Below are 27537 nucleotides of genomic sequence, written 5' to 3'. Positions count from 1 at the left end.
AAAGTTAAATAATAATAAAAAAATAAAAATTGTAAATGTTCAGCACTCCATATCACCATTATGACTGACCAGATGCGTAATCGATGGTTAAGTGTTCGCCTGTAAACGCTGGTGTCTAAATGTGGATCCAGCTACAGTCACAGTACGTCGCCAATGTTCGACACAGCATACGCTCTATGTGTGGATGCTTCACACATACAGTATTACAAATCCAGTCGGGATGTAGCATATGGTAATCACATATGACTGGGGTTAGTGATTTTTTCTGTGTGCGACCTTAAAGCGCGAACCAAATTGAAGTGCATGTCGCGGACTATCATGTGACGTCACAGTAAGGTGCCGCTACAGGAAAAAGTGCGTAATGTCGTTGTTCTTGGTGTTTAAAATGTACGTTTTTATCATATTTCACATGCCTACACTTTTCGAATGTCATGTCAAAATCACGTTTTCTTTGTTTTTAGCGGTTGGCACTATGTATTTTCAACAATAATGTTGTCTATTATCTATGGTCTGCAAGTTGGGTTCTGTTCAAAATATTATCTATGGATGTCATGCCGCAAGTATTTTAACATACGCACACGTAGAAACTGTTAAAATTAATTGAAATTAGCATGAATAATTAATAAAATTCAAATTACTAATATATTATAGTAGGCTCTCTTCATCAGTGTCATTATTCAGTGAATTTATACAGATGGCGATGGTTCAAAATAGTCTGCAAAATGAAGAAACCATAGACTAAATTTTTCGCCGCGACAGCGTGACAGTAGGCGACATGCACCATGATATGCACCATGATGCACCTTAATTTGGTTCGCGCTTAATACACATAGTAAATTGTTTCTATGGTATGGTAATATCTTGGTAGATTAGTTTTTATTTCTAATATTATTGACGATTGACCAGCATGGAGTATGAAACGTTAAATGGATGTGACAACCAAGTAGACCATGCTAGTTTATGTCTATACCTAGTCCCACTTTCTCCAAGACCATAAGGCTCTACAGAGGATGTTTGAAGGTAATAAACACCAGTTACTGTCTTGGAACAGTCAAAACCCATAAACGCTCGGCTTAATGGTAGTGAACAAGCATTCTTCATGAAGGTCTCCCAGTTGGTACATTTCACCGATGGAAAAGCAGTTGGATTTATGATGCTTTCAGTGAAAAGTCTGAATGCCCTTCGGTGGTTTTCTGGAGGTATTAAGCCACCTGGCTGTGATACACCACCATTGGGGTAAAAATCTACATGACCTATTGGGTAATAAGAAAAATAATAATAATTATACATATTGTTGATATATAGCAGTCTAATATAATAACATAACTAAATATTATAAGTAATAATTTAAGAATATTATTAATACGTTTAACTATGGCACTGGCTGTCCGCCAATGCTAAATACTAATTAATACTAATTACAGTTCTATGTTCACTTGGGTGTCCGGCGTGACAACAGTGAATACTCGAAGGTCTATTGTAACGGTCGCATAACAAAATGTAATCTATTACTCTGTATATTATTATTCATGAAGTTGATAATAATAAAGTTAATCATATATATAAAACTATGTTGATAATTTAACATCCTCTAAACGATCCATTATTCTCAACAGATATAAAAAATTTAATCAAGTACATACGTATCAGTAAATAACTAAAGACTGAATCTGGTGGTGAGATTTTACTTATGCGATGTTCGCAGTGGTGTATTTGATTATGCGATCATCGCTCTAGATTTTTAGACTTTTTACACAAAAATCACAATTTTCATTTTCAACAAAAATGTATAATTTCTTTATCAAATATCTGTATTATATTCCAAACAAAGTATTCCAAAATGTTGTATTGTTGTATATTATTATATACATGAGTATTAATAAAAAATAACATTTTAGAATATTTATTTTCCAAAGTTATATAATATATTATTTATAATATTGACTTGCCATCATTTTACAAGAATGGAAACTACCGTTTTTGTTTCCAGCATTTTTTTGTTTTGTTATTTATTCAATACGACTGCTTGAATTAAAATACGTCATGTATAATTGTACATTTATATCTGCATTAGTTTACTGCTGACAGTGCGTATTATCATGGCTAATAGTGTAAACCAGGGTTTCCCAAACATTTTCTGCAATGGAACACTTCGCATACCCGGAAATTTTAACGGAACAGTTGGTTTATTTTGTAGGTTATTTATTAGCGCAGCGAAGCGTTCTGCCAATTCTGGCAACTGTCAAGACTTGTCAACCGGTCAGTTAAAGACAATATACCCCATCTTTTTCATGTGCACGGTGTGAGAAAAGATGGTCCTCCGTCTGTACCTAGATCATGGCCCCCACATCCTGAAGCGAGCCCCCAGGCTAGGATCTTTGGCGGGCCCCCTACTTATCGCTAAGGTTAAAGGCAATATCGTGACGATCTACAGTTGCATATTCCAAATGGTGTTCGAGGTAAAATTAAGGGTATTTTTAGCGATTTTTGTATTTTTAATACACCCACTTTTATGTTGATATGCACAATTATGGACATGTCAAATATCGACAATAATCAAAAATTATAAGTATGGTAAAACCACATATTATTAACTGTTAGCATGCTTGAAGTGAAACAACGCCGCAGGCGACATTTTTTTACTATTAGTGCATGTTTGTGATGTGTGTTTATCTCACTTGGCTGGTTGATCTCTCACGCCGGACCCCCTCTCGTAAGCCCAGGCCCCCAGGCTAGGAAACCTTACCGGGAAAAAAATGTGAACTACACCACGTAGAGCATATTGACGTTTACAAATTTTCACAGCCTATCAAATAGTACTATACAATGACAACAACGTGTCTCGTTCACGCTTGAAGAATGAAATTGTCGAGACATTCAGCAATTTTGCGTGTAAACAGTTAATATTTCGATAGTTTAATTTACACACTATTGGTACCAGTACCGCCAAACACGTGTACAAGCGCTGTCATAATAACAATAGATAAATAAGTGTTATAAAATTAAAACAATTCGGTGAGCAATTGCAATACAATGCACCCGGTGTGCGATCATCAGACAAGTAAAATCACTGCGATTTAAATGCACACATTCAATTTGGTTGCATTGATCGAAATACCGCGGTTAGCTTGAAATTTACCTAAAGGCTCCAAAATTCCATCCGCCCCACCGTTGGTGTGAATGACGTCCACAAACTCCGCATCAGTCTCGCTGAGTCTAAAATCTGGCATCTCTTTAGCGAAGCATGGCTTAGCAGGATCCACGCCTGTAACGCGTCCTATCTTAGAGCCAGTTATCTTCTTAAACTCCTGGCCGGCCAACCCTCCCAGATGAGCGCCGAGACTAAGGCCAATTAAGTGGATCTTGAGTCTGTCGACGCCACCTGGAGATATTTAATACAATTAGTTGTATTATGCCGTGTCCACATTGACAAACAAGTTGCTGGCAACCTCATTAAATTTCACGATAATTATCGTAATTTATATGACCATTAATTATTTTAATCGAAATTTAATGAGGTTGCCAGCAATTTGTTGCCAATGTGGACACCGCTCAATTGTACCACAATTAATAGCTTATAGTTTATACGATGATCACACAATAAAGAAAACTTTTACAACTAATTATTATCATTGGTGGTAAATGCTTTTCAGGGAGAAACCGCCTTCTACACATTGAAACGAATGGCCTTACCAAACCATTGCGAGTCCGTACCACGACCGGCCTTAATCAGGCGTATCATGGAACCGTACGTAAAGCATTCTATTTTTTTATGACTAGGATGTCTCGGGAGCAGTTTCCCAAGACTATGGTTACCATGCACTAAAGTCAGCTCGCACATTGGAACTCGTCTCGCCTAAAAAAGTGTCAAATACGTCGAAACGTTTAACGAAACAACATAACACGCGTTGCCAAATGGAGCTTCGCAGATTGATCGAATGCAACAGTTTTGTCTGAAAAAAACATCTGGCTGTTGCATTCGACATGTTGCATCCTTCTTGGGCTCCGAGTCGGAGGTTCGAAGTCACAAACAAACACCTACGAATTGGTCATTCCTATACGGCTCGCCGATCACCGTATTGAAATATCCATACGTTTCGAAGGTTACGCGTGACTGTCGCTAGATAAATGTGCGAGGTTGTGTCAGGCAACACTGGCCGCCTGTTCTCGGAAGTTTTGATTTATGACGGTCAGGCACACGAGGCGAGTTGTGATGTGCGAGCCGGCTAAGTATGCTATGACTGAATTTACATGACTTTAGTTTAGAGTGGCAATAAAAGAGAATAGCATAAATAGAAATTAAAAATTGTAATAAGCGACAAAGGAATTATCGAATTAACTAAGAAAATAGATCTTTACGTCAACAACATGAAGTCATTATTTTTCTAAATGCAACAAAATTAACATTTGTGGTGACCAGATTGGATGGTCTCATCCACATAATGAAAACAGATAGTAGATGAATAAATAAATCGATGATTTAACTAAAAAACGTAAACCACGTGAGCATACCAAACGTTCAGTAACAACGGTTAGTGCTAAATAAAATATTGTCAAGTGATTGATGTTTAATCACACCACTCTCTCCACCGACACATTTTTCTCAAACCACATACTTCAATAAGGCAACATATTTTTTCATAATCACTTACTAATTGACTGCCTAATCGTTTATGTTATGTACGCCCATTTCACTGGGTACGACTTACTGGCGTATGCATATAACAGCAAACTGCATTCAAGCTATTTACTGAAAATTTCCATACATAAACCTAATTTGAATCTGTCAAATAGTGACGTCACGTTGCTGACGTAATACGCGTCATGCCGTGGGTAATGTTACCAACTTTTAAATTTAAATTTCCCGATAATTAATTTAAAATTTTGAAATTGCGAATAGGTGTAAAAATGTGCAAACGGTACCATATAAATTTAATAATTGTAAATGAATAATTATCATGAACTTTAAATAATTTATTTGTTATCAAATCATATTTATTTTATACTTCTTAATGCACAAAATGATAAAGTATACCCTGTAAATATTTCCATAATATGGCAATACAGCTTCACGGGCTCATTGACAATATTACATACATCTCCATCGATCCACAATCTGTATACATTTTTACAAGCATTTAGCATCACAGTAATCTATAAAACCTACGAAGGTTTCAAGTCTCCTACTAAACTCATTTTAGACGTATATTAAAGTGACACTGACAGCTCGCGCAGATCGCCGCCATTTTAAGTTTGGTGCGCATTCCTGTACGCATCTTCGTGACGTATGCATTTTTAGTTTTCTTATTTGGCCGATAAACCGCTTACTGCGTTGAATGCGGTTCAAAAGTGTATGAATGCGGCAGTTAGTACACCTATTGAAGGTCACGAAAACTGGACCCATTATTCACCCCCAGCTGCTCACCCCCTTCAGCATTGAAAGGGCATTTAATATTTGCATATAGTACCTAGGCCTAGGAGTAAATGCTCCAATTAGATCTCACACTTTCTAGGACCAGCCTTGGGCTTGAGTCTAAAGCTACAACAAAAAGAATTATCTGAATGATAAGTGAACAGTTACTAACCTGCCACCAATTCCGCCAAAAACTTCCCAAAGACTTCAGAAATAAAGAACTCCGAGGTGGTAGCGAACAAATAGTTGTATCTAGTCAGTATTGAAGTGTCCAAAGCCAAAACGTTCATTCCTCCCCTTTTGAGCAGAGCCTTAACAGTTTTAGCAATTCCACTAATGGTGGGATCGCTGCCGAAGCCGTGGATGCAAATGATCGTTGGAAGATTTTTGTTGAATTTTGGTGATATGATCATTTGAGTGGCGCCACGAGACAGATTATATACAGTCTGAAATTAAATCAACTAATGTTAAGTAGATAATAAAATTTAAATTATTCATATAAGTGTACCTAAGTGGAAAATTGCCTATCACACTATATAATTATAATAACACTGATTTAAATCAAAGATTTGCATAACAAACATAATATTTTTTGAAATTGTATACAATCGCCTCTGAAAAATATTATGTTAATTATTACAACTATTGTAATTAATTTAGGTATTCTGCTTTTGGCCTATTGATATATTAATTATTTAGACACTATGTGTGATTAGTATTTATTTGATACAGTCACTCCTCTCCCTTCCTTGTATAGTTACATATAACTAAAATTTGGAAAAATCTGACGCCGGTTAGTACTAATTAAGGTAATTTATATCTTAATTTAAAAAACAAAAAGCCGATAGGAAAAAATTAATGACGTCATGGCTCAATCGGTAAATCACATCAGCGCGAATCCAGTAGTAGTGGGTTCAAGTGTCGCTAAACGTTGTATTTTTCAAAGATTTTTCTAATAAATATATATCTTGTGTTTTCAAAATGATGTAGGTATGTTCAAGAAATGAAGTATTAATACTTACTTCATCAGTAATCGTATAAAGAATAATCTTGACCTTAGATGTATCAGGCTCTGTTTTGTTATCCATCTGACTGTAGAGGAGGCCAAAGTATGCTTTTTCAGCATTACCTAAAAATCGTTAATTACTGGTAAAAGATAACAGAATAACATGCAATAATAATGAGATCAATAATTAGACATGGGCCGAACAAGGACGTAAAACAAAATATCAATTGTAAAATAAATAAAATATTGATATTTTTACAAAATATACAACAATCCAATACACTCGGTATTGAATTCTGTGTTCCAATAATAACACTGCCCCGGTATGGCCTCGCCTGTGCGCATAGAAGAGAGTTAAAACATTTCACAACACAGTCGAGATGATTTTCAATGTGAGACCGGGCTTGGTCAAATTTTGTTTAATAATACCGAAATAATAAGAAATAAACTGTTAATATAAATCAACTGCTTGTGGATCATAATCCATTATGAACGAATGCGCACACTCGATCTCGGGAACTTCACATTGCGTTGCTCAACTCGTGCCAATCTAAAGTATTCTGTATAAAAAAAAATCTTACAGTTAAAGAATACTGTATCAAGTACCACTTGCTCAATTGTACTGGTTATCGAGCGTGCCACCATGGTGCCCATAGCAAGGATAACCAATATGAAAGTCACAGCCCCCATGAAGATCTGTGAAATGTACACATTAATTTTATTACTGAAGTAAACATATGAAAATATTCTACACATACGTAATAATATAATAATAAAATGTAAGCCTTACATGGGATTAAAAAAGACTTGTTATTCAAAATATTGTTCATTTAATAATATATTTCTGGAAGCGGTCAAGTCTTTGATAATGACTTCAACAAATAGTTCGTATTTACTGTATTTTATTAATATTTAAGAAAACAATTAAGTCGTTTACCTTTTAGTTTGCGATATAATAATAGTAACTAGGACCTATTACAGCACAATATTATAATAGATTCTAAAACTATGACTTTTATACTGAAGTAGAGGTCTAACAATGTCTTGTACATTGCTTTAGGTTTAAATAGCAACGTTTTTCTAGAATCAAACATGTACATAGGCGTAGAAAAATATTTCCTAGATATGTAAAAGGGTTATTTTATATTGTTTAGGTGTATTTTATTCGCTCTTAAGTATGTAGGTCATCTTATAGACCTCCATATAATCTATAATGTATGTTATAGGTACATCAATGCTTTTTTAATGAGGAATAATAATTGTGAGCCACTCAAATCACTCATTTGATTCTTACTCTGTACCTATCAAACACACATTGAAAAAAATATAGATTTTTCCATGAATCGGGTTAAAAACCAGCACAAATGGTTTTAGAAAGGGGAAAATAACTCACCCTGGAACATGTTAGTCTATATTATATAAGAATGTTAATTATTTTGGATGTATCTGAAATTCGTTCAGGTTCATTTATAGATTATGACCCAATGCTTTTTTCTATTCGACATCTTCAAGCTGACATATTATTAGTACGGATACATGTGATTCATAAGTAGAATATGTAGTTCAGATGGGAATGGGACGACTGGCCTCCGGACAATTGGACGCCGCACTGTCGTAGACACGTGTAGACGAGGTATTTTAATCATTTTCTATCTAATACTAGTAGTTTGAATTCATTTTACTCCTAACATAATGTATTCTTTATCGCGGATTGAGAATTACCAAGCTTAAGGCTTTATATAAAATAAAAAACTCTTTTTTCGTTGGAACTTAAACATATGCACGATTAAATCATTGTTTACGTCTGCATATTTACATTCTCACCAACTATTAAATCATAATATAATCATTGATATATAAATAATAATACTGAATATTTTTTATTAAAGTACATATAAGTACCTAACGTCTATTTATTTTTGAATTCCGTGGCGTCCAGTAGTCCGGTGCCAAATCGTCCTAGACCCAGTTCAGATGCATGTATACAGCATACGCACACGGCGCGCCGATCACCGCATCCCATACATATCCACGTTTTGGAGAGGTTACGCGCGACTGTCGCTAGGCGCTTATGAGCGCTGTCTTCATATACAACATCAGTGCGACGTTTCTAGAAGATTTGATTGTTTTCTGTGCGGAGACGAAGCGAGTGTAGATGTACGAGCTGGTTTACAACACTAATTGAAACACCAAGTAACTCTTGCAGACAAGTGAAGATCCAGAAACCTTAAAAAAAACAATTCTAATAATAGTAATATTTGGAGCAGTGCATGTACCGGGGAAAATAGGTACCTAGATAAAACGTGTAGTATCCATTGCTAGAAGGGTCTGGGGTCCTAGCAACCTACCTAGCAATACGCACGTATATATTATTAATATATACGTGCGTTACTATGGAAATCAATATGACATGTCAAAATGACATTTCAGTATTATTTCTATCAAGTTCAATTTTTTTTGATCGTTTAAGCTAGTCAAGTCAAGTTTATATGATTCAACAGAAAATTTAAAAACGTTGTATTTAAAAAGTTCTTTTTATCTTGTAATTATTAGTATTTAGTTTATACCATAGGTGTTTGTTTCAGAAGAAATGTGATAAAGTCTCTTATAATTACAAATTTTTAGAATGTTCCTTTTTCATTTTTTTTTAAATAAATGAACTCGGACTTCAGTGGGTATAATTTAACAGGTATATTTTTTAATCCATCTGGTATCTGCAAACGTAGGATATTACCAATTAAGCACGCATAAAATGAATACTGTTTTCATTTGACCTTAATTACGTGACATCGTTCATCGTTTTCGTAGATAATAAAAGTCTAGCAATTAATTATTTAATAATTATCGTAACGCGGTCGCTATTTTGGTGACACTTGAAGTAGGTATCCAGGCAATGATTGTCATTATATCCAGAGAACTGGGAGAAATATTTTCCACACTCGAGAGGCCACCTGAAATATTCCAACTTTAATTAATTAATTTGTTATTATCACTTATCTTTTAATTCACTTACGTTGGATGATATTGTAAAATGTTATTAAAATCAGCGCCAATTTTCTTTGACGCAGATGACGCAATTTATTCATATAAAAATTAAAAGGGGGAATTGAAACAGTGCCAACCAGTCTATACAATGAAAAACTTTCTCTTGGACAGCTTTTTTAGTACGGGCTACAGTTTGGCGTCGGTTAGATCAGCGATTTCCAAACTGGGAGGCGCGGAGTGTTGCAACGGGTTTGATACAATTAATGTAGGCACAGGTTTACAGTTTGCAAATGCATAGTTTGTAAAACGGCCGCTAGTTATAAACTACATAAAAAACAATCCTATAAAAGGTTTTTTGCAAACCTGTCTGAAGGTATGGGGAATAATATTATAATATTTATTTCAGGGCTGTTAAATAGTATAAATATGTGGTTGTGCATTGCAATTCGATGTGTTATCTATATTATGATTGATATACTTAAATGATAACTCCCATGTATAATTTAGGAAACACTATTTTAGAGCACCACACTGCCCTTAACCTCAACAAATATCCTGGCCTGGGGGCCCTCTTCAAGATATGGGGCCCATGATAGAATCCATTTATCAATGAGCGATGATGAATTTGGATTGAAATGGAAAAATTGGTAGAATTATCATGCGATAATAGGTACATTAAAACAAAAACCCTAGTTAAATGTTGGTTGAATCTAAGTAAAGAATAATATAATACTTTGTCAAGAAAAGCAATGCAAGTTGTAAGTAAAGTACTGCTAACATTCGTAACATCATATTTATGCGAAACGGGATTTTCTGCATTAGCTGCAATGAAATCCAAATATCGATCCCGTTTAGTAGAAAAAGAGCACTTTGTAATAACAAGCACATTCATCGCATGAAAAACAAATTAATTTAAATTATAACAACCTTGTTTTTTTTTTTTTTTTTCATTTTTGTATTTGTACATTTTTAACTATGTAAAAAGATGTCTATTATTATTAATGAAATAAAGGGGGGGAGGCGCCAAGATTAGATTTTTTTAAAAGGGAGGCATAGTAACAAAGCTTGGAAACCACTGGGTTAGATGGAGAGGGCCAATTTGTGATATCACGAAAAAAATTGCGGCAGTCTTAGACCGTGGCGCCATGACACGATCCCGCCGATTTCGAAAAAAATATAAGGTGTAATAAAATAAACAAAATAGTTAAAATTATAAAAAGAAAAAAAACAAAAATTGAGTAGGTACTTAACAAAAAGAGTTAATTTACTGTAATGGTTGAATACTAAAATGGAATCATTTGATTTGATTTATCAAAAACTTTAACTGGGGACATGAAATTGGATCACACTCTAGACTCTAGAGCTCAGATCAGTCAAAGATTGAATTAATATTATTCTTAATGAAGCAAATTAGGTTATTACTAGTATTTTAAACTACATTCATAATCATGAGAGGTAGGTACTAGGTAGTGCTTAAAAGTATGCAATGTAAAAGAAATGTGGGTGGTTGGGCCAATTATGGCCTACTATTATTACTACTTATTATTACCCCACTATTATCCTTCTACCTCTAATCTATATTATTGTCACCGTCCAAGCGCTCAGCATAATAATAACGGAGTCATCACTCGATCGTGATTGATAAACAGTCAGTTATATCAAGACAACGTGCGAGTCAAGACTTGTTACAGTTTGACCATCGTGAACGCCGTAATTCAATTCGCGAGTCTCATTATAAACTACATACAGGGTGACTCATGAGTTACGGTTCGACTAATTCGGAATTCACCCAATCAAAAATTCATTACCTACCCACTGCCAACTACCACCAAGTGCCACCATCTATTATAAAGAAAGTTCCGATTGATTCATGTGAAAGTGAGAGTGCTATACATGCGTGTGCATGCATGACCCGGGAGCCAGAAGAGCGCCCTAAGAGGCAGCAGTCCGGATCAGCTTAACATCAAGGGTCACTCCCTGGAGACACACTGCTTCCGCTGTCCCTCGCCATCCAAATCCTCAACCCCTCTTCATACAGTCCACAAAAGCGCAACCAGTGGGTATAATATATATATATATATAATATAGTTTAGTTTATTAGACATATATTTACTTTAAATAAAAACAGTAAAAGCTTTCTGTTAATAATTCATGATATTTTATAACCTACACGCTGAAGTACCTGGCTTTGCACAGGGTCGCTTCGTGGATACATTTATCTTAGATATTAAATTTAAAAAATAATAAAAGTAATTATCTTTTTATTATTAAAATATCTGTGTAATACAATATGGCAATATGAAAGTAATTCTAATAGGAGTAAAGGTCAAACAAAAGAACACAAAATTAAAATCGAATCCAAAATATGCAAACGTTATTAATAGTATTAATTTGTAGTAAAAATTCAAAATTGGATGGAAAAAACAAACAACAAACTTTGTATTTTATATAATACTAATTCAGAAACCTTCGCGGGTGTGCACACAACAACTCATCAAAGTTTCATCGCAATCGGATGAATGGTATAGGAATGCATACGGGACAGACAGACATTCATTTTTATATAAAAAAAATATAGCCTATAACCTTCGCGCAAGTGCAAGCAATAAGTTGACAAAGTTTTATCGCAATCGGACGAACGGTATGGCAGCGCATAAAAAACGAACAAACAAATATTGATTTTTATACATTAGATATAAATAAAGTGCATTTTATCTTGTCATATACGTGACATTCAAATTTTAATTGCAATGAAAATGTCACTTATAAAATTCCTAACACTAAGCATGTAAGTGTATTTTATTTTCAATTTGTGTCGTTACCCCATTCGCATTTCAGTAATACATTTATCAATCTAATTCGATCAGTAAATCGTTTAAGATTCATTATCCAATTTGGACCCAGCACGAGAATGTACTATCGCAGATTCCATTTACTATGCCTACATAATATGTATGAAGCTCTATACAAGACGTAGTGCCCTATCTCGGGGAAATGCTAATCTACAATCTATTATACAATGCATCTGAGAACAGTCAAGATATATCGGTTGCACGAGATCTAAAATACCTTCTACTATTAAGATAAATAAATCATCATATATATATTTTTTTCTACTTAGGTACATAATATTCATTTCGTAAGAAAACGTGATACCTAAAACTTTTTAAAAATAATCAACTTATTTAATAATAATTTTGTTAGATTCAATTTAACATAGGTACTTACATAAATAATTACAATTTTTATATACAACGTTTTTAAATTTTCTGTTGAATTATTATGCTCAATATGCTCAAACTTGTACTTGATATTAAATAAAAAACAAACAAATGTAGAATACTGAAATGTCATTTTGACATTTCATTTTGATTTCCATAGTTAATAATTATTTACAAATTTTATTAACTATGGAATACAAAATTTGCAAATTTGTTAGGTACCTACTCACTTACCTATTTATGTTCGGCTATCTTAAACAGGCAAATTAAAAAAAATATTAATATAAATAAAACACACAAACAAACAAATATAGAATACTGAAATGTCATTTTGACATTTCATTTTGATTTCCATATTAACGCACGTATATATTAATAATTTAGTTGCTAGGGCCATACAAAACAGAATTAACTTAAAATGAATTCAATTCTGCTTAAAGATAGCTAAAAGTATTAAAAAAATGCATTGGCATCGTGTTCTGATATATTCTAAATGTTTCAAATGTCTAGCTAGTCGGGAAGTAAGTTAATACTTTGGACGCTGAAGACGCACCTGGCGCGTAATGACCAGGCGGCCGATCGATGTAATTAACGTGCATTTTAAAGGTGATAATTAAAAAATCATTATCTAGTCAGCAGCGAATGAGTTATTAAGCAAAATTGAATTCATTTTCAGTTAATTCTGTTTTGTATGGAAAGTTGTTTCAGAAAAATACGTATAAGCAAAAGACTATTATTGGTTGCTAAGGGGGTGATCCTAGCAACTAAATTATTAATATATACGTGCGTTACTATGGAAATCAAAATGAAATGTCAAAATGACATTTCAGTATTCTATATTTGTTTGTTTGTGTGTTTTATTTATATAAATATATTTTTTTTAATTTGCCTGTTTAAGATAGCTGAACATAAATAGTTACAAGTGAGTAGGTACCTAACAAATTTGCAAATAATTTGAAATTAGTCACCAGCGTTGTAAAAAAAATTAATTACCTACATAATATTATGAAAACTAACTTTTATAATTTCGGATATTTTGTAAAAAAAAAATCGTTAAAAGTAACACTCTGTTAGTATAATAATTATAATCATTAAAATAATATCGAAACATATTAAATCAATAAATTATTTTCTACGTGTTTACTGATTTTTCACATTTATAACATAGTATTCCCTAAAATTAACATTTTCGACTTGTATACAATATACCTAGGCCCATAACGGTTTGAATAACAAAGACGATATTGTAATATTATGCTAGATTTACTTTGACTTTAGTGGGTACATTTCGCTTATTTAAATTGTCAACTTTAGAGAAAATGAAAATAATATTAAAATTAATTAACATAATAACCGAGAAAGTAAAATAATATTCCCAGCAGTGGCGTAGTGATTTCGTTTTATTACTCGGCAGTAAAGTGGTTAGGTTTTGATGGCTCCTTTTAAAAGGATCTATTTCGACATAACAGCTCCATTTCAGCGTTTAGTGAACGTATAAAATCCTCTAATAAACAGTTTTATAGTTGATTGAAGTAGCTCTATAAATCTTTCCTGGTTATATTTAATATTTCCGTTACATTTAAAAAAATAAATACTGGATGACCTTAAATCTCAAAGATTTTATTTAGGATGCACCAATTTGTAACAGTTGTGAACATTAATGAAGGGTGGATTACAAAAACAACATATTGTGTCAGTTTTTTTTTCATATTTGAGATATATATGTAATTTTGTTTTTTTTTTTAAATGTTGTCTATATGCTCTCATTTACCGTTCTTTTAAAAACAGTATATAACACGAGTTAAAAGGTGTTAAAGTTTTTTTAATCCTCCAAAAGAAATCAAGCAAGTTGCAACAGAAAATATTGGAGAGATCCGTGACGTCGGTTAGTAATTAAAGTAGGTAATAAAAATACTACTTTAATTTTGAATACAAAAATCAATCGCCTACCGTAACTCATTTTGGGGAGCACTAATGAGCAGGTATTAATAAAAACCAATAGTTAAAATTTGTCTCAATTAAACATGGCAGTCGTAGCATAGTGGTAATGCACAGAGCGCGATACCCAGAGACGCAGATTCGATTTCTACCGGGTGTCCTACTTTTCTCAAAAAAGATTTTTCTCTTGACTATATTTTCTCATGAGTGTTTTCAGAATTATGTATGTTAAAAACATACTATGTTTGACTGACAAAATTTTGTTTAGCACTATTTATGTCGGATCTTAACAGCCTACCTCCACCCTTCGTCACTGCAGACTGGTCTACTAATTTATTAATTATTCGTTCTTTTCTGGATTGTTTTTTGTTTTCTTGAAACTCGTAGATCACGTCTGCCTACCTTCTCATGGTATGGTTCCCAATCCCGAAGTTCTGAAAAATGTGAATTTCTATTCAACTGCGTGGTCACAGTGGTAACCATTTCAGAGTCAGAACGGGATCTTCGTGTCAGTCTAATCAAGCACCAATAATGAGAGCTATGAGACTAACCAAAGCACTCCCTAGAGAGGTATACCTTTTCAGTGATGGGCTAAGAAGGTATTCTGTTTCTATAATAATATTTTATTGTTTATCTTTTCCACGCCGCATCCTCTGTGATTATTCTAAGGAGGAGCTGTCAGTCAGGAGAAGTCACTTCAGCCAGCTATTGGGTTCATTGGATCCGGTCGCCACAAAATACCAATATGGTTGCATTTAGTGCAAAATTCCGGTGCCAACGTGAAGATCTCTTTACTTAGATTATTCGGCAGTTTGTATTAACCTTTGTTACTTATTAAAATGTTTAATCTTGCCACTACGTCCTCGTCTCTCCCATGGGTACGCTTTACTAAAAGTCATGTAAATTCAGTCAAAGCACACTTTATTTCATAGTGACCTCAGTCTTAGATAACTGCTTCTAAGATATTCCCAGTAATAAGAAAAGATGCTTCGCCACCAAATATAGATTCCCATAATATATCTGATTGAGACCTGATATGGTGCGGAACGGGTGTGACTTGATGAAAATTTTGTTTATCACCATGGCAACAGCGTTCGGAATTATTCCAAAAGCGTTCGGTACTTCGCCGTTCGGATGTTTGTTATAAAATTGTAACCATGGCAACGCCTAGAAATTTTTGTTTATTCCAATGGCAACGGAGCTCGGAATTATTACTGAAGGCATTCGGATAAATTTCAAAAAACCATTAATTCCAACGATTCCAGTAGGCTCAGTTCTGTATTGCTTTCCTCCAATTTTCCAAATTCTCTAACAAATAAAGTATTATTACCAGTTCATCAGATTCGCCACATCTATCAAATCGCGTACTCTTTCCTTATTCATTAGCTTATATTATTATGGTCTCTCCACGTTTTGCCAAACATTCACATTTCTAAATGAGGATAAGTATTAATTGTAGTCCGAATACATATATTAAATTTCTCTTATATTAAAGGCCCATGTTTCGCATGCATCCATGAGTATTGGTAGCATATTAGACTGGCTGAACACTTTACCTACGCTATGTCCAAACACCTCCCTATAGAGACGTACTTTGCATTATTCCAGTTGAATTCTTGACCACAACACCATAGAAACATGAAACATACATGAAGTATCACATCGCATTATTTATACAGCGGAATATGTATAACATATATATGCGACATGCATACCAACGGTCTACGGCCCCCTTGAATTCAAACCCCCGGTGCAACCCTTACGCGCAATTTACAATAGCCGCCCCTGATTAATGCGTAAGTGTTGTAAGCCATGGTTTCACTAACTGGGTTACGCCTGGGGTAAATATTTAAATATTTTCTTCACATTTATAAAGTATCATAATATTATGTACCTACATACTGAAAAGGGTTGATATAGATTGAAGTGGACTGTATACCTGTGGTAAAGATAGCAAGCTAGAACTAGGCTTTGAAACTGACTTCCAGAGTAAAAATGTAATTATAAATAAATTGCCTGTGGTTCAATTTTTGTCTGTCAGTCACAAAGTGTCCTCCCTTCATTGTTCATTCATTCTAGTTGCTATCTATGTACTAGATCGTGACCGGAAATTTGTACGTATACAATTCCTCGTATCACACTTCACCGTGAAATGTTGTATCCAAAATATATGGTCTTATATTAAATACCGTCTAACCTCTCTGGGTAGTATTATAGTAGTAGTGATATAAAATTCATGTCCTAATAAAACACGGTTCTTGTCCGTTTACAGGAAGCCGTCGGTAAACAAATTTTGAAAATAGCCGATATATTGGATTATTTGTTAGGTTAGGTTAGGTTAGGTACATTATTGTCTGCAATGCTCCAGGGACAATGCGTATTTTTTTTATCTCGGTACCTACTATAGATATGACCGTATAGTATACGCCATACGACCATCTCTTTACGATAAGAAAGCTCACGGCGAACTGTACTACGGTGAAATGTAATACGTACAATTTACATGTAACCGTACTTGATCCCCGATCGCCGTTCGTTTTCTTTGTATTGTACGTACACATCATTGTGTTACTTAATTACAATCAATACCTACAGTGATCTCGGAAATAGTGTTTTATCATCAGTCCGGTGCTTCGAACTGGCTCACACCCTTCAACTGAATAACATCATGTCTGGTACATCACTTCCTATCTAGCGATTGCAATACCGAATGGAAATATCAATACCGGCATTAATACCGGTATTCGTGAAATATATGGGATTTATCTACCAATAAATGTAGAGATGCTATTCTTACAAATACATAATAGTTGAACTATTAGCACTTTTTTCATGATTATGCAGAATAACAGTACTTAACTGGGATTTCAGATATACCTATGTACTTAAAAATACACCTGACAACTTCTAAAACCGCGAGCGACTGGCGAAAATATTTGGATAAATTTAAAATTTCGGAATTACCTTTAATGCAAATATATTTCGGAAATCTGCACGTATCATTACTGGTCACCAAGGAAGTCAAAGAGTAACGAAAGTAAACGAGCCATCGCGTAACCCGACAAAAAATTACAATCATAGATATAGTCAAGAAACCAATCTGGGTGATTACCTATATTTTATTAGATTTAGCTATTTTTATTTTTTCAAATAGGACGAACCGTTCTACGACCATGCCGATGGCATGGTACAATTATTGCATTTTCAATCGATCCGTGATTTGGTCTTGGTTTTATTGAAGAACTCAGTACAATTTTTTGTGGGTTATAACAAAAAAAAATAAAACCTCAATAAAGAAAATTGACCACTATGATCGCCTGGCAACATCGACATTATTATATCTTTGTACCCCTAGAACATATTCCAATTATTTTCAGAATGCGTTCCGCATAGTATACGAAAAGTCTATGGGAGCCTGGTCTACGTATAATAAATAATCTCTACATTATTATGCAACCTGTCTCATCATAATATATAGCGCGGTAGTTGACACTTACTATACAACATGCTACCCCTAAAATAAACATCTGAGACACTGATTGACGTTGAAGCCCTCTCCACGATAGAAAAAATCCTGATGAGTCTCTTTCTTAGAATCACATTCTTGTGGTTGATTATCGACGAAACAAGTTTGGGAATCGCTGCGTAGGCATATCGGGGTATTCCCCCGAAGACATGCCGCACGGTTGTAATGCTATGCGGCCCGCATAACGATGCGGTTGAGCCGGCCTGGCCAGCGGCACAGTGCGGTCGAATTTTCAGCACCACCCTCCTTCCCAACCCTTCAATTGTACCTGCCCAAACAATGCATTTCCGGGAATATTTCAGTGAACTTATATTACCTTAACCTCGATATAATAACACGATCACGTAGTTTATTAGAAGCGTAAGTGTGTTTTAATAGACTCGAACAGTAATAAAATGAAATTAATTCTTAATTAATAAAAGTAATGGTCAATTTTCAGCAATCCCCAAACCCCGTTTCAAATTTAATATACTTGCTCTAGAGAAAGATAAAATAATAAAATGTGCGCCTTAATATTAGTAATCATACAATATTATAAAAAAATATTAAAATTAAGCCGATTATTAATATTTATTATCTACCTTGGAAGCATACAGATTCAATTAAATTTTTGTCGAAAATGAGTTTTTGGCGAAATAATTATGATGAAACCATTTTTTTATAATAAGTTCTAACTCCTACATGTATTATATTAATCACTAATGCAAAATACGGTACTTAGATAAAAATTGTACATATTATACAATATCGACTGTGTTTAGGAAAAAGGGCGTAACCCTCGATTTTTCTAAAAGTGCTTTTTATTAGAAATTAACAATGTATACAACTAAATACACGTTCTGTAAAAAGGAAGTAAGCTGCAAATGCCAAATTATTATCTAAATTCAGGTTTAAATCGAGCTTTAATTAAGTTTTAATTTAAGGAAAAAAGCATTTTAATATTTTTTCTGTAATAACTTATTTAATTATTCTTAGATCGAAAAGATATTACACCAAACCATCAATCATCATGCACCCAATGTATGTGTCTCCTGTAAAAAAAATTCTGTGAGAGTTACGCCCTTTTTCCTAAATACGGTCGATATAAAGATAATATGGACTGATTCGATTTAATTTTTTAAATGAATGAGAAATAGACAACAGTTAAATCAATGTGTATTTTTGCTATTAAATTTTATATTTTGAAGAGATTTTTACTTAAGTATATCAATATTAATTGGTTTCTGTTTTTAATTTTTTTTACCAATACCGGTATTCAATTGGAAATACCGAAATACCGGTATTGGTATTGCAATCCCTATCCACGCTCCTTGCATATCTACTCGTATTATTAAATATTTTGTGATTTTCTTATTAATTTCCTTTGTAATTGTATCGTTATATTGAACTATGTTAATATGAATACCAAATATGTTAAAAACACTTTATTCAATATAAAGATAGAAAATAAATATGTACTTATATTGAGATTGAAGCAAAAAAAGGATCCCTGGTTTACTAATTAAGTAGCTTCAAGTGACTTTGCATTGCAGGTTCATTTAAAGAGAACTTCACACTTCTTAAATGACATTCTATTATAATTTAAAATTTGTTAGTTAGGTACCTACATGATTGTGTCTATAGATATTGCCAAAATAAGCTTTAAATAGGTATTAACATCTGTAGGATTGGATAGTGTTTAATTAAATTCAATTTGACATTTCACTCTATCTCATTATATATTTCCATATCAAAGCAAATACTTGAAATACCTGTGAAACAGTGACGAGGGTACCTATTGAGGGTAGGTAAGCTGTGGTAGATAACTGAAAAAAGTCCTAGGACAAGTAAATTTACATTACCTACCTACCTACTTAAATTTGAATTTTATTCATCTTCAGTATTTTACTGAACAAAAAATGTTACCATTTTATGATAGATATTATACGGAAAAAAACAATAGGCACTGAAATAGATATATAAAAAGGAATACCCATCCGCGACTCGAATTCGGGCTAGAAAAAAGTACTCTCCCATTAGTGTTTTGACCGCAAGACTATTATTAGGTCAGCGCACCAAATTAATTTATATTTTTACAATAATTACATAGCTGTATGCACCGGATGGCCCGTTAGGCTTAAATACCTACAACCTCACGTCATGTGATGGTATGACACTGGTTTTGACATTATGTGTGTTTTTAACAATACGTGTGAAATCTTTGTATGCGTGAAGTGTTCGAAATTATGTATTTGGTGCATTTTTTATTGTATTGTGCTACAGATGGCTATGTATTAGCGCTATTCAGGCAATCAATTTATAATATATACATACAGATAAGATATGTCGTTGATAAATTGTATTATTTTTTTAGAATATAAAATAATCAAGTTATTATTTAAATACGTTAATAGGCAATTAAAAATTATATTTCTTAAGAAAGTAGGCTTTCAATAATCCCCGTAGGCAGCCAAAAGCGATACATTGACCATGTTTTTTTAAGATGAATAAATGAATAAATGAATAAACGTAAAATACTAAAAATATGTGTACGTAGCATATAATGTAATCTAAACAACAAGACTTCAAAACGAGCAGATTGTTTGGTGTTGGGTCTGCTAATGTAATAATAAAATAATAAATGTGTTACCTATATAACCACACATTCATACAATCATTAAAATCGGAAATTGAACAGCCTTCAAAATTCCTAATACGAAATCTTTCTATCTAGAGTCTACATTTATTGATTTAAATAATAATTCATTGTTCTATTATTGTTTATATTACAATAATTATCTAATAAGGTCGTAGTTATTAAATAAATAATATTATTCAATATTAATACTGTCAATACGTAAAATTGAATAAACAAGTTTGAAGTATCTACTAATGACTTTTGGCAGCAGAGATGGCAACACCGTTGACAGGCGGAAAATCGGAGAGCAGGAAACCATAGCAACCAAAAACAATGGAATAATAACACGAAGTAAAAATACTGGTATTGTTTGTCAGATATTTTACCCATTATTAATGTTATTACTTAATTATATAAACGATAGATAAAACATTAAACTATTATTCTAATAACTTGACAGTTGTCACGCATTGTTTTACATTTCGCGGAGTTCTCCATTTATAGTGGTAGTCTATAAATTAATATTATGAAAACCACATTTAAATCAGGTTGAATTTCAGTGCATCATTTGGTTGGGCGCAGGTGGTTTTTATGGGTAAAGTAACCATCTATCAATACCGTAGATACGCACGGAATACGTAATGTAAAATCGGTTGCATCAAAACTGCAGCCACAAATTCGATTCCCTTTGCGGATATCTGATTGCGTTCCGCGCAAAATCGCGATCGCGGGGAAAAGATTTTTACAACAAAGGTTATCTATTTCGTGTATTGTTTTTTTTTTTGAAATAGCATTTATATATTAATATCTAAATTACTACTGCATATAATTAGATAGCTATCACAATTTAGATGAAATAAACAATATTTAGTGAAAGTGATTGATTCCAGAAATACTAAAAACTTGTCAAATTAAATATCACATAGAAAAAAACTCATTTATAAACTTATACTTTATAAACTATTTTTTTATTCGACGAATAATTCACACGATTTAAGAATAAATTTAACATTATTTTATTGAACAACACAATTAGAAAACACTTATGATAAATAAATGAATAAAAAAAATTGTTTATTAAATTATTAGCAAGTGCAAGTACTCTGTAACAAAAATAATGAAGGGATCCTGACACCGATTAGTAAATAAGGTAATTTAATACTTTGATTTAAAATACAAATAAAAGCCGATTGCAAATTAGTAAAGCAATTTAAAAAGCGCTTCTTAGAGGTAGAAATATTAGTTAAATTTGTCGCAATTAGACCAGATACATCATAGCATAGTGGTCAGTGCACGTGGGCGCGAATTCTGCTGGGTGTCGAATATTTTTTAAAAAGATTTTGTCTAGTGGTTATATATTTCTCAGAAGTATTTTCAAATTATGTATGTTCAATAATATTATTCATATTTATTTTTGTTTCATGTATGAACCTACTTTTTAAAAATATATGTGTATTTATTATATTTTACAGATGTGCATGAGTAATACTTGAAAGACTCCTAACTTTTCAAATGTAATGAAATTCAGTATACAGACTACATAGTGGAGTCCTACAACATGTACCCATACTTTCTCCCGAAGAGTTTCAACCATACATCAGACTGAACCAGAACCTGTTGGTTGATGCCTTGCCAGTTCCACTGTTACTAATTGTTAATAACTAACGCTATAGTTTTGTATCTAATGTCGAAAAAAAGGGTTCTTAGATACTCGGACGAATAGCCATTTTACGATCGGGAAGGCGTATGTTGTTGTTTTATCAAACCTTACTTGTCTAAAAACCATGCAAATTTGAAATAAATATTGTGTCTACCTAATACAATATTATATCATATATATAGTATGCTCTGAAGATACATTATTATGTTGATAACACTATATTAATATTGTAAGCACCAACGCTCATACGATACAAATTGAATAACACCGATAGGTATCCAAAGCACGTGAGATGTCTCACACAACCATATTTCACTAACGATCGCTAGGCGAGTTTCAAATTTTCATTCGTGAACAAATAGCTCGGCTCGTAGCAGATCGTAGCATAAACCATTTTAATGGCTGCAATTATGGATGTTTTACAAAGGAACTCCAGGCCGTTGTTTAATATTCAATAATTGTTTATCGCCGTACATTGGTACAAACAAGGGTATTAATGCCAAAGTCGGTTTCTCCGCATGTTTTTAATATTCGTTATTATATTTTCTTTACACTAATATACTGGTTTCATACCTAACACCACTAACATACAGGCATCTCAAAAAATATTTGGTCGTGCTTTTAGCAGTGAACTGTAATTTTAAGATGGTGGTGGGTGGATTACGGATCTTGGGGGGGGGGTTTACACAGGATACCAAACACTGACCTTTATATTATTAATACTATCGACTGAAAGTACTTGATGGAATTTGAATTTAAATTCTAATGGATTCAAGCTCTGTACTATTCCATTTAAGTCAATTTTTGCGACCCGGGTTTTGCCTTTCGGCATCTTCAAGCGCCGTGTACACTCAATACAATACAATAATTTATTGTATTTATTATATAAGCTAGAGTAAAGAGAGTTCGTTGTCAGTGTGTGTTTGCCTTTGGTGAGTGTACACGGCGCCTGAAGATGCCGAAAGGCGAAACCCAGGTCACAAAAAACGACTTAAATGGAATAGTACAGAGCTTGAATCCATTAGAACTGACCTTTATGTTGAGTGGGTTGGCGCGCGCTGGAGCCAATTCGTTGTTCACGCACGCTACACTTTTGATGGATGATAATATATTATGAGGTTGGTGAATGATGATGATACGTTCAGGGTGGATGATATAGACGCGACGTTCACTCAAACGGTATCAGATTTAGCGCAAAGAAGGTCAAACATATGCGTTTTGAGTCACTTGGGAGTTAATGATAGCTTAGCTCTAGTAACAAGCCCGCACACGACCGCTTTCTAGATGTCACGTATATATGTAAATATGTCGGCATAAAAGTTTACGGAGATAACTTACTTTGCAAGCAGTACCTTTAAATGTCTGAAAAGCTTCGTTTGATCGGTGATCAGTAATATTGCTTAGCTTCAATATTGGAAACAACAATTGGTAGTACCTACCTATTGTTTATTTGTATGAGAATGGAAAACAATATAATTCCAACATGGCTCGGACGAATTGATTCAAACGTCTGATGAAAATTGATTGCCTTTATCTAAAGAGAAGTTTCGGTTATTAATGTGATGACTGATGACACAAATGGTAACCCATAACCATTATTCAACGTATGAAAATACCTTATTCAACAAAAATAACAATATTTACCCAATCATAATCAATAACTGGGTAATGCTTTTTGACCATTTTTAGTAATATTAATAATGTTTTTCTAATCACTTTCAAATACGTATGTTTCTGACGTGCTAAAGAACATATCCGGAAAATTGTACGTAAGCACTAATTGGTTCTATCACAGTTTACAATTAGATGTTGTATCGAAAACCATTGAGATCATTCATGTCTAAATAAAACAATTGAAATACGTAATAAAAACCACCAAAATACAAGGGAAAGACAAAAGAAAATTGGTAAGTAAATTAGAAGTACAATCATATTATTGTATATATTTATATACAATTTTGACTGATTCAAACGTAGGTTAGCAAGTGGGTGCTCGCATGTATCATAATATCGTACATATTAAATATCTGATAATAATGACAGCGTTGTTAATCAGATATTTGATATCAATCAATATCAAATTAATTAACCTCATAATATTTCAATGTCACAGCTTGCAATGCTACATGAATAACGGGTCATTTTTTTATCTCAACGACAGCTCATGGTGAATTATGGATACGGGAAATGTAATACATACCGACCGTGTTTAGGAAAAAGGGCGTAACCCACACAGAACAAATTTTACAGGAGAGGCAAAAAACGTTTTTTGAATGATTTTGGTTTAATATTAATAAAAAAATATGCATAGACATTGGGTGCATGATGATTGACGATTTGGTATAATATCTTTTCGATCTACTAATAATCTAAGAAATTATTACAGAAATCAATAAAATTGAGGGTAAATGCTTTTTTCCTTAAATTAAAACGTAATTTAAGCTCAATTAAAACCTTAATTTAGATAATAAATTAGCATTTGCGGCTTACTTCCTTTTTACAGAACGTGTATTTAGTTGTGTACATTGTTAATATCTAATAAAAGCACTTTTCGAAAAATCGAGGGTTACGCCCTTTTTCCTAAACACAGTCGAACGTAATCGGTTAAAAGAATCGGTATATTAAATATTGAATTCCATAATATTTTAAAATCTTGTATTACATCCATTTGAATAAGAATGTTTTAATTTATGTAATAATATATTATATTATATTTAAGTAATTGTATTATTTTTTTCCAGAATCACACCCCTCTAGATCCTCTGCTTCTCTCAGGGCAGAGTGAAGGCTGCACGCAGTAAGCTTTTTCACTAGTTCGCTCCAGCGCGCCGGCGCTCTTCATCTGCTTCGCCTTCTTTGGAGGCTACCCAAAAATACCGGTGTCTATACATAACATGGTCCAAAAACTGCAGAATGCGTCGCAAACATAATATTGTTAAGACCCGTTATTCTATCTGTAGTCTCTGGATAATAATTTACTGTTTCATCGTAATAATGCTCTGTCCGAAAATACGAAACATTCGGCGCCAACAACACATTTCGAAGGCATCAATTGCCTTCTGCTCCCTTACTACCGTACAAAAATATGGAATATATTATTATTTACACAAGCTTTGAATTTTCCCGATCCTTCCATATAATGGGTGGGAAGCCTTGTCATCGCATTTTTCGCAGTCTGTGTGTGCCTTCTTATCTCATCTTCATATCCGCCTTTTCCACTAATGGTCAATCCCAGATATACAAACTCTTCCACTGTTTCTATATTTTAGAGTATATTTACTGCTGGTAGAAGGTTAGCCCGATCGATAACCAGTAACTTGGTCTTATTCCGATTAATAATAAGACCGTATTTGCAACTCCCGTCCTCTACCCTGTATCACAGCTCTGTGAGTTCTCTTTTATTAGCAACAATTAGCGTGGTATCATCTGTGAATCTTATATTGTTTATTTTCTGGCTACCGATTGTTATAGCACCTTACCAATTATCTAGAGCTCCACATTTATATTGATTAAATAGGGAGGATATAACACATCCTTGACGGACTCCCTCGTTGGTATGGAAACTCTCAGAAAATGCACTATTTACACTTACCTATTTTTGGTTATTGTTAATAATTGTAAATAATGTTTTGAGACAGGTAAGGTGTGCTGAAACTCCTATTTCCAGAAGTACCTTTTACATACAATGCCATCTTACATAATCAAATGCTTTCTGATAGATAGTCAATGAAGCGTAACATCGTATGCGTTCTCGCGAGTTCCCTTGTCCTTAACAAAACCTGCTTGTTCCCTATATATTTGTCGGTTGTATATAAAATAAGCAATGACATTATTATGAACGAAGCATCTGGGAAAAAAATGACTCTCACTTTTTTGTCGGGTCTGCCGAATGGCATAATATGTTCTAACGCCATTACAATAAAGGTGATATTGCTATAAATTTCCGATGCTTTTTGTCGGGTCTGCCGAATGGTTCGGTTCGAATGGGTAATAATGGCATAATATGTTCTAATGCCATTACAATAAAGGACTTATTGCTATAAATTCCCGATGCGTGATATCGCATAATGGAAATTGCGTGACGTCTACCTATACATGTGCGAAAGTCACTATGCGCGAATTTACTTGCTAGCTACTGTATTGAGTGCGTTGTCCATTTATAATGTCATTGAAAATAAGAGAGATTGTTCGATAGTTTACACATTTACGCGGCGAACTTTTTCTGTAAAGGAGGATCAAAATTTAATCTGTCTAGTCTTTACGCCATATACCGCTTTTACAGATCATGTTTTAAGGCCTGTAAAGGAGCGTAATATGTATGCTTTGACTTTACGAGGAATAGTCGTTATCCATTGGCACAATCAATTATATCCAGGCCCTGAATTCAATGACCGTATTGAAAAATAATATGTGATTTTGATCCACCAGAAATTGAACCAGTAACCTACAAATTTAAAGTCAAGCACTCAGCATGGGAGAGGGTATTGATAAAAAGGTACTATGGCTAAGGCTTTGCCTAGTTTTTCTTTATCTATTGACCGAACTCTAGCGTTTACCTAGTTTAGTGAAATCTAATAATGTACGATATTAATAGTGGGCAATAATAGAGAGCAGGGGCGGCGCAAAGTCATTCTGGGCAGGGGTCATTTATCATTGCGGCCGCTCTCATAAATACACTGACTAGCAGGGAAATGGGAAAAGAATATTTATGTATTACATCAGAGCTGACTCCCGGAGTTTACAGTGGTGTTTGGTGAAAATATAAATAATAAATGTATTATCCTTTATTTTCAATACCACAACAATACATGTGTGGTGTTCGATGTGTGGGTTATCACTTTGGGAGTTGTCGATGTGTCGTAGGTTATGGTGTTGAGGATAGTATAGTATATTACAGCAGTTATGTTACAATACTAAACTTATGATAGGTACGGATCCGAGGTCCGCATCTCGGTACAATCAGATTTTGGGCGAAGCAATATAGAGACTGCGATGGTAACAGACTGGAAACCTATATTCGAGTGACATTTTGATAAATCATTATTCTTAATTTATACAGTCGAAAGTACTACCTAAACATTATATTCTAGTACATAATTATATTGAACAAGTCAGCGGTTTAAATACAAGTAGCTGTGAATTTTATTGATTATTACAGTCATAATATAATA

General features: G+C 33.6%; 1 protein-coding gene across 1 annotated transcript in view; it reads right to left on the bottom strand.

Annotated features, from left to right (window-relative positions):
- The window catches only part of LOC147071207 (pancreatic triacylglycerol lipase-like), a 114844-nt gene that overhangs the window by 9602 nt on the left and 77705 nt on the right, over positions 1 to 27537 (bottom strand). Inside the window, exons 2-4 of the mRNA XM_085948518.1 lie at positions 5586 to 5859; positions 3140 to 3382; positions 1039 to 1253 (exon numbers count right to left, since the gene is read on the bottom strand). Of these exons, the coding sequence (XP_085804644.1) occupies positions 1039 to 1253; positions 3140 to 3382; positions 5586 to 5859 (732 nt within the window). The remainder of the gene's footprint in view (positions 1 to 1038; positions 1254 to 3139; positions 3383 to 5585; positions 5860 to 27537) is intronic.

The sequence above is a fragment of the Rhyacophila brunnea genome, unplaced genomic scaffold (assembly GCF_057557595.1).
Source record: "Rhyacophila brunnea isolate RB1 unplaced genomic scaffold, BYU_Rbru_1.0 scaffold_20, whole genome shotgun sequence".
Taxonomy (NCBI): Eukaryota; Metazoa; Arthropoda; class Insecta; order Trichoptera; family Rhyacophilidae; genus Rhyacophila; species Rhyacophila brunnea.
This window is presented reverse-complemented; position numbering and strand designations above follow the sequence as displayed.